Genomic DNA, 17,151 nt, shown 5'->3' on the forward strand with positions numbered 1-17,151 from the left:
TACTTGTATATAACCTATACATGGAAAAACGTGAATTTAATTGCAATTAACCACCCTCTCAATTAAAAATTCCTTGTTTAGATTGCAATATGTCTAAAATGTCTACTATATATGACTGCATTTTTATTGCATGAGATTTTATTTTTTGCTATTTTTTTGCTTTTAATAAAATTAATGATATGCTAAGACAGTTTCAAAATAATAATGTTAGTTTAAAAATAATTTATGTTTTATTTGATTATTTGGTATTTCTTATAGCAAAAGTTAAAATAAAAAAAAGCAAAGCAATAACAACCGTTTTATATATATACTCGTACGCGTTTTTTTTAAACGCAGAATTTCAATTGGGATATTATGCATTATGGCCAACATTATAGTCTCGTGGAATATGTCCAAATGAAGAAGTCAATTATTAAAAAACAACTGTGCTAGCGATTGATGACGGTGGCGACACCATCTTAAACGTATTTCTCGTATATACCTGGAAAATATTATTCATGTGTGTATGTGTGTATGCATTTAAAATGTAATAAATATCACAATGATTAAAATCAAATTTTTTATATTTTATTCATATAATAAATTTGAAAAGCATTTAGAATTATGCGTACTTATACAAAATAAATACGAAAAGGAGAAAAACAGTTAGCTCTGCAATATAGGTTACCAAGTTTTGGTATTATTGTTAAATGTAGTATGTATATAGATATCTATAAAATTAAAACAAAACCATATCTCTCTATCTAATGTGCCTATCCATTTCTGGATGTTAGCGGTCATATGTCGTTGGCGATTGCTGTTGTTGTTATATTCTTGCAATGATGTTATTGTACTCTTCACGGTTCGTCGCCACATGCATTAAGTCGCCTATGTTTGAAATGCCAGTCCAATTCCTGATGTTTCTCAACCATGATAACTGTTTTCTTCCAATACCTCTGTTGCCTTCAATTCTCCCTTGAACTATCAGTTGTAGAAGCTCGTATTTTTCGCCACGCCGTTTTTCTTCTTTTCACATTTGATAACAGTTCTCGTGGAGTGTTGATGCGTTGCGGGACTTCAATATTCGTAATATGATAGAAATACGAAATTTTTAACATTCGTCGATATAGCAACATTTCAAAAGTCTCCAATTTGTTCATTTGCGGGACCTTCAACGTCCAGGACTTAAGGCCATATAATAAAATATACCAAATGTAACATTTCATGAAGCGTAAACGTAATCCTAGATTTAAATCTCTGCAGCATAAAACCTTTTCGAACTTACAAAATGCACTTCTTGCAATCTCGATTCGGCACCGTATTTCTTGTTCACAGGTCCATTTTTCCGTCAACCAGCACCCGATATATCTAAAGCTGGTAACGCGTTCCACAGGAACGTGATCTATGTTAATTGTTGCCGTTGGATATGGTGTCCCGTCTCGGCTAATTATCATTAATTTAGTTTTGTTTACATTCATTTTTAGGCCGTAATTTTTGCTGTGTCGATTTGTTATATCCACCAAATATTGAAGATCATTTATGTTATCTGCTAATAGTTTGGTATCATCGGCGTATTGGATGTTGTTATATACACCATTTACTTAGATTCCAACATCAACCAACTCCAATGCTTCACAAAATATGGTCTCTGCATACAAGTTGAAAAGTAACGGTGACAGTATATAACTTCGTTTAATTCGTTAAGCCATCGTGTGTTTGTACATTCGCCCTTTGATGCCAGTACAAATTTTCAATGCATCGTAGAGTTTTTTCTTCCACTTCAATCATGCTCAATATGTTCATAAGTTTTTGGTGCTGGACCCTAACACCCGTACCTTGCTTAAAACCGAATTGTGTCCGACCCATAATATGTTTTTCTGCTTTCGGATACAAACGGTTATGAATCACCTTGAGGAAGATCTTAAGCGTGTGGCTCATTAACAAATTAAACAAGGTTCATCGCATGTTTTGATGTAGGTTTTTTTTGGCAACGGAACAAATGTCGAGGTAAGCCATTCTGCAGGATAGACACCTGTGTCATATATGTTGTTGAAGAATCTATGTAGCAAAACTAAATTTTCGTCATCAATCAACTTGATTATTTCAGCTGGAACATCTTCTAACACTGTCGCTTTGTTGTTATTTGAAATTCGAATGGCGCCTATAATTTCTTCTTTTGTAACGGAACAGCCAGTCATTGCTGTAGGTCGGTCTGGACTATTGATTGATTATTATTAGTTAGTGCGGAGAGACTTGATCTTTTATGTATTCCAGACATTTCTTTTGACCTTTCTATGGAGATTGGAGTCATCATGACTACGTTGAAGTTTTTCAATTTCATCACTTTGTTCTTTTAACCATTTTTGCTTAGCCAACCTCACTTTTGATCTGATTAAGCTTTTTAAGCGCCTGTATTCTTCTTCATTTGAGTATTGAGAAAAATACAAAACCACATGCTCCAAATATTTTAATGCCTTATTAGTTGAAATGTTTAAATTTTCGAAAATTTTATTTTTTAGTTCAATATTTAATGAAATAAATTTTTGTATTTTTCTGTTCACCAAAGCTAAACTGTCTCGTTTTTAACCCCAACTTCGGAATTGTGGACCTTTTTAATACGAATATTGAAAAAATTTGAATTTAAATTGTATTCCAATCGCCGTTTATGCTGAACTAGAGATTTAGCACTAAACTAATTCCATCAATTAAATTTTATGGAATTTTTAAAGCTATAAAATTCACAATTATGAATCACATATATTTTGTTAATACACCTGTATAATTATGTTGATAAAAAATCAGATTAAAGCTATTATGATTAAATTCATTTGTATTTTTAATAATAAACAAAAATACATAAATAATTTCGCTTATAAAAAGTGGTTGAGTTAATATTACTTAGAAAAGTTGTTAAGTTCTTAAAATATTAATATAATTTCCGGTTTATCTTTAAAAAATTATAACGAATTTTAATTGATTATTTGATATATTTGAAGTATTTGATATGCATATTTTTATATGCATATGATGTACATATTTTTTGAAATTATTTTTCGAATAATTAATTAGTATTAATTTAGCATTTTTGAAGTGGATTTTTTAGGCTTATCTAAAAAAGGAGTTCTTTATAATATTTTTGAAAATATTTGAATAATTAGAAGCCATATATCAAGTATGCAATAAAAATAGCAATTTGAACATAAATACTCGTATAATTTTTAATAATTTTTAATAAAAATAAATAATAATTTTTAATAATTTTTGCTTGTTAAGTATTAAGTATAATCTTATGTTCCATTGTAGATATTTCGAAATTGATAAGTTAATGAATATTTTCAAGAAGCCCTACATTTTATACAAGTTCTAACACAATTTATTGATACATTAAGTTAAAAATACTATGCTGCTATGTTAAAAATTTATTGGTATTAGTTTAAAGAGTGAACTCTCTTTTCAAATACTACAAAGAATCATAGCAGTTTTAACATTCATTTTTACCGTTATGATCAAATTTGTTTTTTCCATTTTAAAATTTCTTTGAAAATTCTCAAAATATTTTGGTTAGTATACTTTTAATGAAACGATATTGAAATGAAAGTGTCTACTTTTAAAATACGAAAATTAACCGGCAAATCTTTCAAAATTTTCACTGAACTTTGTTAAAAAATGGATGAATAAGTGGAAATTAATAAGTTTAAAAAAAAGAGATGAACAAATTTACTGTAAAAATCACTATTTTTAATGCAGTATTAGTTCATTTTCTAAAAAAAATTAAATATAGTAAAAGAACTTATGGTACTATGCGATAATCTCTGAAATTCGGCTGATAAATCCTTATCATTTGTAATATTTTCTTTTCCTTTTTCATTCGAAATTTTGAAAAGGTTCAATTTTATTCTAGTAATTTTAATAAATTAATTAAATAAGTGAGCGATATCTAATAAAGATAATGGTTTTAAATTTTGTATAAGTTTCTTAGAATTTTTGGTTTTATCATATTTATATAAATAAGAAAAGTAAAAGAGATTTGAGTTATTTCCCTCACGACCACATTAATATAAACAATTAAATTCTATTTCTTTTCTTAATTTTTTTTTAATAACGCAGCCAAATTATGAAATGTAAGTGATTAGTTTAAGATAACAAAAAAATGTAAAAACAATAATTTAAAAATTTTATCATACCCATATTGTAGATCTCATTACAACCATGTCATTGCTCATAATGACTGCAAGCTCTCAGTATAGTGATTGTGATAATAGGCCTTTTGGCTTTAAACTACAAGATCCAGAAGATTGCCATGGCTATTTAGTTTGCATACATGGGCGCGCCTATTCACAAGTTTGCCCTTATGGTACAAAGTTTGATGAATTTATCAGAAAATGTGTACCAGGAAAGTGCCCGCCATGTAATATAGTTACCCCGCCTCCGATTTCAAGTACAACTACACCCACTACCACTACAAAAACAACAACAACAACAGATTTTCCTAGCACAACCACGGAACTTGAAACCACAACTACAGAATCATCAACCTCAACCACAAATACTTCAAGCTCAACCTCCTCCGAAATTCCAAGCACAACAACCAGTGAAATGTCAACCTCAACAACATCCGAAATTCCAAGCACAACAACTACAGATTCGCCAACGACAACAACTATAGAATCGTCAACCTCAACTACTACCGAAATTTCAACCACAACCACTGAATCGTCATCTACAACAACCAGTGAAGTTCCAACCACATCTACAGAATCATCAACTACAACCTCCGAAATTCCAAGCACAACAACTACAGAATCGTCAAGTTCAACAACTACCGTAATGCCTACAACAACTACAGAGTTGTCAACTTCAACTACTACCGAAATTCCAAGCACAACCACTAAATCGTCATCTACAACAACTAGTGAAATTCCAACCACAACTACAGAATCATCAACTACAACCTCCGAAAATCCAAGCACAACAACTACAGAATCGTCAAGTTCAACAACCACCGAAATACCTACAACAACTACAGAATCGTCAACCTCAACTACTACCGAAATTTCAACCACAACCACTGAATCGTCATCTACAACAACCAGTGAAGTTCCAACCACAACTACAAAATCATCAACTACAACCTCCGAAAGTCCAAGCACAACAACTACAGAATCGTCAAGTTCAACAACTGCCGAAATGCCTACAACAACTACAGAGTTGTCAACTTCAACTACTACCGAAATTCCAAGCACAACCACTGAATCGTCATCTACAACAACCAGTGAAGTTCCAACCACAACTGCAGAATCATCAACTACAACCTCCGAAAATCCAAGCACAACAACTACAGAATCGTCAAGTTCAACAACCACCGAAATACCTACAACAACTACAGAGTCATCAACTTCAACTCCTACCGAAATTCCGAGCACAACCACTGAATCGCCACCTACAACAACCAGTGAAGTTCCAACCACAACTACAGACTCATCAACAACAACCACAGAAACGTCAACTTCTACAACCTCTGAAATTTCAAGCACAACAACCACAGACTCGGCAAGTTCAACAACTGCCGAAATGCCTACAACAACTACAGAGTTGTCAACTTCAACTACTACCGAAATTCCAAGCACAACCACTGAATCGTCATCTACAACTACCAGTGAAGTTCCTACTACAACTACAGAATCATCAACTACAACCACTGAGACACCAACTTCAACAACCTCCGAAATTCCAAGCACAACGACTACAGAGTCGTCAAGTTCTACAACTAGCGAAATGCCTACAACAACTACAGAGCTGTCAACTTCAACAACTACCGAAATTCCAAGCACAACCACTAAATCGTCATCTACAACTACCAGTGAAGTTCCTACTACAACTACAGAATCATCAACTACAACAACAGAAACACCAACTTCAACAACCTCCGAAATTCCAAGCACAACAACTACAGACTCGTCAAGTTCAACAACTACCGAAATGCCTACAACAACTACAGAGTTGTCAACTTCAACTACTACCGAAATTCCAAGCACAACCACTGAATCGTCATCTACAACTACCAGTGAAGTTCCTACTACAACTACAGAATCATCAACTACAACGACAGAAACACCAACTTCAACAACCTCCGAAATTCCAAGCACAACAACTACAGACTCGTCAAGTTCAACAACTACCGAAATGCCTACAACAACTACAGAGTTGTCAACTTCAACTACTACCGAAATTCCAAGCACAACCACTGAATCGTCATCTACAACTACCAGTGAAGTTCCTACTACAACTACAGATTCATCAACTACAACCACAGAGACACCAACTTCAACAACCTCTGAAATTCCAAGCACAACAACTACAGACTCGTCAAGTTCAACAACTAGCGAAGTGCCTACAACAACTACAGACTTGTCAACTTCAACAACTACCGAAATTCCAAGCACAACCACTGAATCGTCATCTACAACTACCAGTGAAGATCCTACTACAACTACAGAATCATCAACTACAACCACAGAAACACCAACTTCAACAACCTCCGAAACTCCAAGCACAACAACTACAGACTCGTCAAGTTCAACAACTAGCGAAGTGCCTACAACAACTACAGAGTCATCAACTTCAACTACTACCGAAATTCCGAGCACAACCACTGAATCGTCATCTACAACTACCAGTGAACTTCCTACTACAACTACAGAATCATCAACTACAACGACAGAAACACCAACTTCAACAACCTCCGAAATTCCAAGCACAACAACTACAGACTCGTCAAGTTCAACAACTACCGAAATGCCTACAACAACTACAGAGTTGTCAACTTCAACTACTACCGAAATTCCAAGCACAACCACTGAATCGTCATCTACAACTACCAGTGAAGTTCCTACTACAACTACAGATTCATCAACTACAACCACAGAGACACCAACTTCAACAACCTCTGAAATTCCAAGCACAACAACTACAGACTCGTCAAGTTCAACAACTAGCGAAGTGCCTACAACAACTACAGAGTTGTCAACTTCAACTACTACCGAAATTCCAAGCACAACCACTGAATCCTCATCTACAACTACCAGTGAAGATCCTACTACAACTACAGAATCATCAACTACAACCACAGAGACACCAACTTCAACAACCTCCGAAATTCCAAGCACAACAACTACAGACTCGTCAAGTTCAACAACTACCGAAATGCCTACAACAACTACAGAGTTGTCAACTTCAACTACTACCGAAATTCCAAGCACAACCCCTGAATCGTCATCTACAACTTCCAGTGAAGTTCCTACTACAACTACAGAATCATCAACTACAACCACTGAGACACCAACTTCAACTACTACTGAAATTCCAAGCACAACTACAGATTCGTCAACTACAACAACGAGTTCAGTTCCAACCGCAACGACAGATGAATCAACCACAGAGTTATCAACTTCAACTGCCACCGACATTTCTACAACAAGTGTGGAATCGTCAACTACAACATCAACTAGTATACATACCACTACAACTACACAATTGCCAAGTACTACAACGGCTAAACCAGAATCAGAGTGTCGTATTCTACCAGACGGTAGTCTCCTTCCTCATCCTAACCACTGTAACCGGTATTATATGTGCATTGGTCATGTGGCTGTGCTTAAACGATGCAGAATTGGGTTATGGTTTGATTCGAAACGCCTTGTTTGTGACTTCCCACATCTTGCTGATTGTTCTGCTGGAATCGATTCTATTTATCCTATATATCGCACGCAATAACTTGCGTCAATTCCAAAGTTCCAGCCTTCCGAAAATATTTTTTTTAGAATATAAAAAGTTGTTTTATTTTTGTTAATAATTAATAACTTTCATTTTAGTAACATGTAGACAAGCACCTGTATATATTTTATTGTACTTTATTTCTTACTAGTATTATGTCATTTAGTTAAGGAAAATAATTATATTTTAAAATAAAGATTAAATCAATTTGATTAGTATCTCAGATAACAAGCAATATGATTCATTAAACTGATTATTTTTTTCTTTGCACTGCATATATAAATAACGAATATAGAAAATATGTTCAGTTTTCAATATTTCAAATGCATCAATAGGACGAAATATTTTGGGAAAAATATATCGTAATTTAAAAAAAAATGAAAAGTGAGTTAATTTGTTCTTTAATTTGTTGGAAAGCCATATAAATTTTAGGAAATTAAACTTTTTTAGAGTATTATGTTTTGGGAAGTTTGATTTTATTATTTGGAAATGTTATAGCAATTTACAAATCGGAATGTGAAGGAAAACCATACAATTTCAAAATAATAGATCCAAACAATTGTCATGGCTATAAAGTTTGCGTTCTCGGTCACGGATTACCTAGAATATGCCCGTATAAAAAAAAATTTGACAATATTTTGAAAAAGTGTGTGTACGGTCAATGTGCTCCTTGCGATTATGATGAATCGATTATTCCGAAAAACTGTAAAAATCAACCTAGTGGCGTAACATTTGAAGATCCATATGATTGTCGTCGTTATTCAGTTTGTATTCGAGGACGAAAAAAAACAATATTATGCCCGTCTTTAATGAAATTTGACAAAAATTTGGGAGTATGCTTACCAGGATTATGTCCAGTATGTAATCATGGAACAACCATTCCGCCAATCACTACTACGCAACAGACTTCAACTGTAAACACAACAACAACGACTCTTAGGACCACCTTCAAAACTACAAGTACAACTAAAACAACTGAAACTACACCTATAACATCTTCAGAAGTCGTATCAACAACTACTTCTAACCCACCAGAACCATCGATTTGTAATAATCTACCTGATGGAACTTTAATTCCTCATTCAAATCATTGTAATAACTATTATATATGTCGAAATGGCATTGATATTCCACAAAAGTGTACTATAGGAATGTGGTTTGATACAAAGCGTCATATTTGTGATTTTCCAAAATATGTTTATTGTCCAGCTGGAGTTGATTGAACTACTGAATTACTAGAATGACATTTCAAGACTTTTAACTTATGAATTTTAATGTATACTATATTTCAACATATTTCAATATTTTAAGTGTTATTTATTTTTATTTATTTGAAAAATTAGGTCAAAAACAAGAAAATATTGTAAATTAATAAATACAAGCGTATAAAATATTGTTTTTGAATAATATCGAAACTGTGATGACGCCATTTATTTTATACAGATTATATTTCTTTTATTTTACAATTATTTACTCCTAAAGAAAAAAATAATTATTAAATCAAGAAATTAATATTATAATACAAGCACCTTTCACTTACTGATTTTTTATAATATTAATAGTATAAGTCATAGGACATATAGTATTTTCAAATAGTTGTTTATAGCATTGTAATTTCTATAAACTTATGAAATTATTTATACCAAAATTTTACTTAGACAAAACATATTTCGAAACTCTGAAATTGATTTTTGTAATATATAAAAGTGTTCCACTTAAATTACTAAGGAAACCAAAAGAAAACAGATGATGGTAATCTTTTACATTTGTTCTGCGTGAATATGGATAAGAGACTAGAAATTTTGAGAACAATCCTTTTGTATTTATTTTGTTTACATATCACATAATCTGTAATTTTAATTTTGTTTGTTTTCTTTCTATTCAAAAGACCATGAAAGACCAATTAATGGAAAAAGTAATTTATTTCTATCGATGCACTCTATAACGTTCTATAACAATCTTACCCTTAGTTAGCACATTTCTGATATATTTTTAAATAAAAATTTGAAATTCATTTCTTCTTGTCCGTTCATTTGTATGTGTGTCTTTTCCCAAAATTTGATAAAATTAAATCATAAATAGCTGAATATTTTTTACAAGAACATTTTTCTAATATGTACTGCAAATCATTTCATCAAAAGATCCTTAAACACAAAAATTTCTCTTTTTACTCTCCTCGCATGCATTATATTTTCAAATTAGCTATTTTTGATTTATTCAGATTTTCTGTTTTTAAGTAATTGGAAGTATTACAATTATACACTACAAAACAAAGAATTAAATTTAATATATTTTTATAGTTTTAAGTTATTTTATTGATCCCTATGATTTAAAATCACCTCTAAGTCGGAATTTACAATTTTAAAGATTGTTCATGGAATTTGTTAGATTTGAAAAAAATTCCATGATCAAAAATCTAAAATATATTCCTTCAAAAACGTTAGCTACAGGTGAACAGCCTTGAGTTTCTATTATTTAAAAATTCCTGTTTCAACAATGTTGAAAAAGTGCCGGTAGTGAATTTTGCTACAACTAATTCTTCACATTGAACACAATTTTTTTCTTTACAAAAATTAATAATTTTGTTATATTTTTAATTACGATTTTTGTTATATTCCAGTATCTTTTAGAGAGAATTTTTTTTTTTAGAATTTAATCTTTACAATTTTGTTTTAAAGTATTGGTTTTTCTATTAATTTATCGAAAGAAAATGTCCTACTTTACAAACCAATGTAATATTGATTTTCTGTTGTTTCAACAATATTGTGATATTCCAAAAACAACAAAGAATAATAATATCGCTCAGATAATAAATCCTCCCTTTAGTTAAAAAGTATGTTTTCTTACAGACTTACTGTTTTCTTAATAACAGTGAAATAAAATAAAAATTTTCAGAAGCGCGTTTGCATATTTGTATTTCTTTGTAAGGAGGTCCGATATTTTTAAAAATTACTTTTTCAAAAACTTATAAGTATATGTATGTCCCACTTGTAAGATATTTTTAAAAACATTACACTTTACTTAATTTCCCAAAATGTATGCAGTGAAATACAACGAGTTCTTAAGTACATGCATGTATATTTTACCCATACCTATTTTACGTTTTATTCTTTCAAAAAATAGCATGAAATTTAAAAATCACCAAATTCGGGAAATATTCAAAATTAAGACCATTAATTGAAATTCAAATTTTCACACTTCGTGGTTAAAAACACTAAGAAATTCAAACGGCGTTCTTATCATTTTTCATTTGTTCTAAACAATTAGTTGTTTACAATATTTATTTTCTTTTACAAATAAGTAATTAGAAATAATGGGATGCGTTTTTTTTTTTGTGTTTTCAATAATTTTTAAACAAAAGTTTGTAAAAGATATTTTAAAAAAATTAAAAATACCAAAAATTTAGAATCCCTAATCAAAACAAACAAGAAAGTAAGAAAAAAGATTCTTCCAACATTTTAAGTATTTCATTTCAACATTAATTTACTAAGGGGAAACTTAAAGGGCCATTGTTGAAATTTAGGTCAAAAGCTTTTCCTTTTTTATTTTTATTGTTAAATATTTTGCATTCTATTTAAAACTGATTACAATTATTATTTCTTTTGTAGGTTTTTCAAATTTTTTTCATAATGATGAAAGCTGCAAATTCTCCTAGACCAGCATCATGGATTCTTGAAAAATCTTTTGATAATATTACATATGAACCATGGCAATATTTTGGCCTTAATGATTTAGATTGTAAACGTCGTTATAATATGTCTGGACAAACTGGAAAATATATTTTTAACACGGATAAAGAAATAATTTGTACAACACAATATGCAAAAGACCATCCACTTGAGAATGGTGAAATTCATGTTTCACTTTTGAAAAACCGTCCTGGTGCAATACTGCAATCATCAGAATTACTAGAATTTATTTCAACCAGATATATTCGAATTAGATTTCAAGGAATGCATTCAGTAGCAAATCTAGACAATAGTGTTTTAGATTCAGAATCGTTACTGAAAAGGAGTTTTTATTCTTTGAAACAAATACGTATTAGTGGGCGATTAAACTGTCATGGTCATGCTAATAAAACAGTAGAATTGAAAGCTGGTGAAGATGAAATAGACAATGATGGTAACTCTATACTCCAATGCTTATGTACACATAATACTTGCGGAAAAGATTGCAGTCATTGCTGTTCACTTTATAATGCAAAACCTTTTAAAATTGGTACATTTCGCGAAGATAATACTTGTGAACGTTGCGAATGTAACGGACATGCAAAAGATTGCAAATATGATGAAAATTTCGGTGCAATCTGTTTAAATTGTGATAATAATACAGCGGGCTCGCAATGTGAAACTTGCAAACCTGGTTTTTATAGGATGAAAGCATCAAACTTAACTACTGGTTGTATTCCATGCAAATGTAATAACATTGGAGCTAATTGTGATCCAAATACCGGAGTTTGTCTTTGTAAGGAAGGTTTCACTGGTAGTCATTGTGAATTCTGTTCTACTGGATATTATGGTGAATATTGTTTACAATGTGTATGTGACAAGCGTGGTACTATTGCTGGTGGCGAATGTGAAAATCATTGTCAGTGCAAGGAATTAGTTGAAGGGGAAATTTGCTCTCAATGCTTAATAGGGTATTTTGGTCTAAGAACTGACAATCCTAAAGGATGTGAAAAATGTTGGTGTTCCGGTGTTGGCTTATCTTGTTCTAGTGCAAACATTACAACTTCAGTGAAAAAAACATTATATGGTTGGAAAGTTACAGATTTGTCTTGTAGCGTATTTTCAAATCCCATTCTAGATGCAGACGGTAAACATTTAATTTTTGGAATGTATGATTTACCGAATGTCGAATCAGTATACTGGTATGCACCAGAAGAATATACGGGAAATCACTTAACAAGTTATGGATCTAAAATAGTTCTAGAAATTTCCTGGGTAATAATTCGTGGCGACACAAGCGGCAAACCAACATCTGGCCCAGACATAATTTTAATGGGAAAAAATGGTATGAAAATAGCTTATGGCGATGCAGATTATCAATATTCGGCTGCAGCTATTCAAATAGAATTTAGAGAAAAAGGCTGGTATCATGTTCCAAAAAGTGTTAAGGATATAGTAACAAAAATGAAACGTGCTGAATACCATGGTGGCGCCGTCTCAAGATCACAATTTATGTCTGTACTAGCTAATATAGAAGCAATTTTAATACGTGGAACTTTCCACACAGATCAAGTTGAAACAATTTTAGAAAATGTTTCATTATATTCCGGGAATTCAAAAGAAGAAGATGAATATGAAATTGAAAGTGGAATTGCGAATCAAGGTCTGATTGAAAATTGTGTTTGTCCACCTGGATATCGAGGACTTTCATGCGAAAGTTGTGATTTTGGATATATGAAAGGTTATGAAAGTTCTTCTCCTCAAGATTATATTGAAAAGTGTATAGAATGTCCATGTAATGGGCATGCAGAAACTTGTAACATTATAAATGGAACTTGTGGAATATGCCATCATAATACTTACGGTGAAAAGTAAGTTTAAATTTAAAAATTTAATAACAAATTTGTATTTGCTCAAGTTAAAAATTTAATTTCAAATTTTAACGAAAGATTTTAACAAACTTACTAAAAATTCTTGCAATTCTTGTTTTTTTAAAGATGCGAAAGATGTCAGGTTGGTTTCTATGGTAATCCGTTAAAAGGTACACCAAACGACTGTTCTCGCTGTGCATGTCCATTATTAGAAAACAGTAATAATTTTTCACCAAGTTGTCAACTCAAAACTTTTAGTATGGATATAAACCAAAGTAGAAATGTGAACGAAAATTCTGAATTAGATTATGTTTGCACACAATGTCCTATAGGGTATACTGGAGATTTCTGTGAAATGTATGTATAAAAAATTGTACCCACTAATTTAACTTATAGGTTGCGGTCAAAGCTAAATTCACAATTTTGTCTTTAGTTTATTTTCCCGCCAATGTGAAATGTGTGGTGTGATTTGGAATTTTTGAACACATTGAATAAAGTGGAATGTGGAATTCTGGTGGAAAGATAAAAAGATTTTGTTTTTTATTCCAATCATTATTTTTTAGTTATTAAGCATAGCGCGTTTTTATTAAAAATAACGAAATGAAAATAGAAGCAGATAGAAGTATATATATATATATATATATATATATATATATATATGTATGTATATAAATTTCTAATAAAAGAAACAGTATCCCATAATATCTTGGTTCATAATAATTTTATATAATAACGCTAATCAGTTTGGAAATTATATAACTGAAACGATATTTACAATTGATAAATTTAAATAAAGTGAGTTTTATAGTCACTATGAGCTTTTGTCTTTAATGACTTGAAAAAACTTTCTTCGATCTATAATGCAAATGATACCAACTAACATACCAAACGATACAACTTCGAGAGTAAAGTTATTGTTTAAATTTAATAAAATTTGTTAATAATTAAATTTGTGTTAATTTAAATTGTAAGGAGGTGGGAACAAAATTGAAAATTTTGTTGAATGCAAATATTCTTGAAAAATTTTAAAAAAATTGTGAATTTCTTTTTACTGGCAGAGTAATATTTATTCACATATATACTCGTACATAGAAAAATAAAAATTTTTTAAAATTTGGTTCCATTCACACAGGTGTGACGATGGCTTTTATGGTAATCCAACAGTATTGGGTTCAAAATGTTTACCATGTGAATGTGACGGCGGTCCTTGTGATATATTTACTGGCGAATGCATTGAGTGCAGGTACTAAACTATTTCATTTTGTTGCTGGTTCATTAATTATGATATAAAATTTATTACAACAAATTTCAAAATAATTATAATTTTAGAGGTAATACGGAAGGATGGCATTGCGAAAGATGTAAATATGGTTATTGGGGTGATCCCTCACAAGGATGTATTGCTTGTGATTGTTTTAAGGAAGGTTCAACTTCAGAAGTATGCGATACTCAAACTGGAAATTGTTTATGTAAACCACAATATTCTGACCAAAAATGTGATAGTTGTGAAATTGGTTATTCAAATTTTGAATTAAAATGTCAACCATGTGACTGCAACATAAATGGGTCGCTTGGGGAAGCCTGCGATATTATTACAGGTGCATGTAAATGTAAAACGGGTGTTGGTGGCCTTAAATGCGATGTTTGTGAAGACAAATTCTTTGGATTATCAGAAGCAGGATGCGAAGGTACGTAACATAAAAATTTCTTTATTATACAAATTCTCTTCTTAATATTATATCAAATCATGTATTATAAAGGAAAATCATAAAAAAAAATTTATTATCAAAGCATTTTTATATAAATACTCCTATAATATTGAACCAGAAAAGTTTATTGAAAGAAGAAATTATAACTCGTATTTCAGTTTCTGTTTTTAATTTATATCATAATTACATTGCTGTTTCATTTTTTTTCGTTTACTTTAATTAACTTGTTAGTGTATCAGCAAAATAAAGATATTTAACTAAAAAATATTTCAGTCTCATACCATTTAGAAGAACATATTCGTAATTATATGTATTCAAAAATATTCGAACATATCCGTTATATTTTTAGCAAGCACTTTTGTAGAATTATAGACATTTTCATACATACGTACGTGTACCTATAAACGTTTTATGAAATTGACACTCTTGCTTTCAATGTTCATAGATAAACGTAATTAATTTAGTTAATTTATTTAATTCTTTATATATATTGTTATTTTTTATTTTCACTAAATCTATCTTTAAAATAATGTTTTGAATGAAAACGCAACCAAAACGCCTAAAGTATCAAATCAAACTCTCACCTTATTGCGCAATTTAAGTAAATCGCTTTAATTTATATTGCTGCCACTTCTGACGCTATGTCTTTTCTTAGGCTTTGAATGTAAATTTTATATGCAATAGTAGACAACGCAGTTGTCCATCGTTATAGGAATGGACAGCTGATGCAAAAATTTTTTGTGGTATTTTGTTTGTTTAATTTTAATGCACATTTCGATTTTTAAAGTATATTATTCAACTACATATATATTATTCATGTATGTACGTACAAAGCCTACCGTAGTTTATATTAGAGAAATAAACTATTTAAATTTTAGTTTAATAAGGAGTAATGAATTATTAACCTATGTAATTTGAATTAGTAAATTTGAAACATGAAAAAATAGGAAACTAGAAATCAATTCTTGGACTAATACTATCTTAAATTTATTATAGTGAATTAAAAAAATCTGACACCAGTAAGCTTTTAGTTAACATACTTTGAAAAATGTAGATTTGCTTCTTAGGTATGCTAAAACATATATATCGGCCCATATTAAGTTGCCGGGGCCCTGATATTCTCAAAAATGTTGAGATTTCGTTGTTTTAACATCATGAATTCATACTACATATTACATTTGAAGGAAATCTTTTAATTATTTCTCTTTATATACACAAAAGGTTCCAAAGTTAAGTTCCAAAGATCTCTTACAAAAGTTAGGTTTTTTGTGCTGTCAGACGAAACATTTTATATATAAAATTTCAGGAAAATAACTGATTGTTTTCTAAAATATAATCAACAACGTAAAATCGACTCATAGTAAAGATCTAGTTTCAGAAATCTGACACATCCAAAAGTTGATTAAAAAATCTCATTCTCGATAAAAACTCAGATATCATTATTAGATAAAAATTATCATGAAAATAGGTCCAGCAGAACTTAATATACTGATTTGTACAGACTAACAGATAGAAAGGAAGACCAACAGACATAGTTGAATGGCTCTTTAAAAATAGTTTAATTACGCTTCCCTAGCGTGGAAAAAAAACTTCCAAACTCGACATTTAAAATTTGGTGCCATAACAAAACTCCCTTGTTGTATGCAATGCAGCCGGTAACAAATACGAGTAAACTTGTACTTTTTTAGCAATTGATAACTTTGTTAAATAAAAATTAAAATATTTGTTTTTTCTTTATACGTATATATATATATATATTATATAAAATATCCTTAAACTACTATTAGAGGATGACGAACGCTCATAAAACACTAAACGCAAATTTAAAATTCAATAAAATTATGCACTTGTAGACGATTATAATACACATTATATACATAGTATTTATATATGTACAGTATCTTTATATAATAAATTATATATAGTATAATAAGTAAAACTATGCACAAAAACCTCACACACTTGTAGTGAGATTACAGCGAACTTAATTGCACAATATGCGCTTCAGTATACTTTTATATATTTTTAAACAAACAATAAATTTGCAAGAAAATTTTTAATGCTTACTGTGAAAATATTAAAGAATATGAAATTAAAAACAAAGTGAATAAATAAAATTGAGAGCAGAGTTCGGAAGAAATGCAATTAAAT

The 17,151-nt window shown here is 30.6% G+C and overlaps 2 protein-coding genes across 2 annotated transcripts in view; both read left to right on the forward strand.

The window, feature by feature from the left end:
• Positions 1-17,151, forward strand: part of LOC129612344 (laminin subunit alpha-1) — a 163,217-nt gene that overhangs the window by 62,943 nt on the left and 83,123 nt on the right. The window contains exons 3-6 of the mRNA XM_055525895.1: positions 11,361-13,291; positions 13,418-13,648; positions 14,424-14,534; positions 14,621-14,979. Coding sequence (XP_055381870.1) covers positions 11,361-13,291; positions 13,418-13,648; positions 14,424-14,534; positions 14,621-14,979 — 2,632 coding nt within the window. The remainder of the gene's footprint in view (positions 1-11,360; positions 13,292-13,417; positions 13,649-14,423; positions 14,535-14,620; positions 14,980-17,151) is intronic.
• Positions 4,204-9,090, forward strand: LOC129612484 (mucin-2-like). The gene is made up of 4 exons (XM_055526100.1): positions 4,204-5,071; positions 5,438-6,998; positions 7,032-7,567; positions 8,203-9,090. The coding sequence occupies exons 1-4, from the start codon at positions 4,204-4,206 to the stop codon at positions 8,973-8,975; spliced, it is 3,738 nt and encodes a 1,245-aa protein (XP_055382075.1). The 3' UTR covers positions 8,976-9,090.

Source organism: Condylostylus longicornis, unplaced genomic scaffold, assembly GCF_029603195.1.
Source record: "Condylostylus longicornis isolate FDR11 unplaced genomic scaffold, ASM2960319v2 ptg000072l, whole genome shotgun sequence".
NCBI lineage: Eukaryota > Metazoa > Arthropoda > Insecta > Diptera > Dolichopodidae > Condylostylus > Condylostylus longicornis.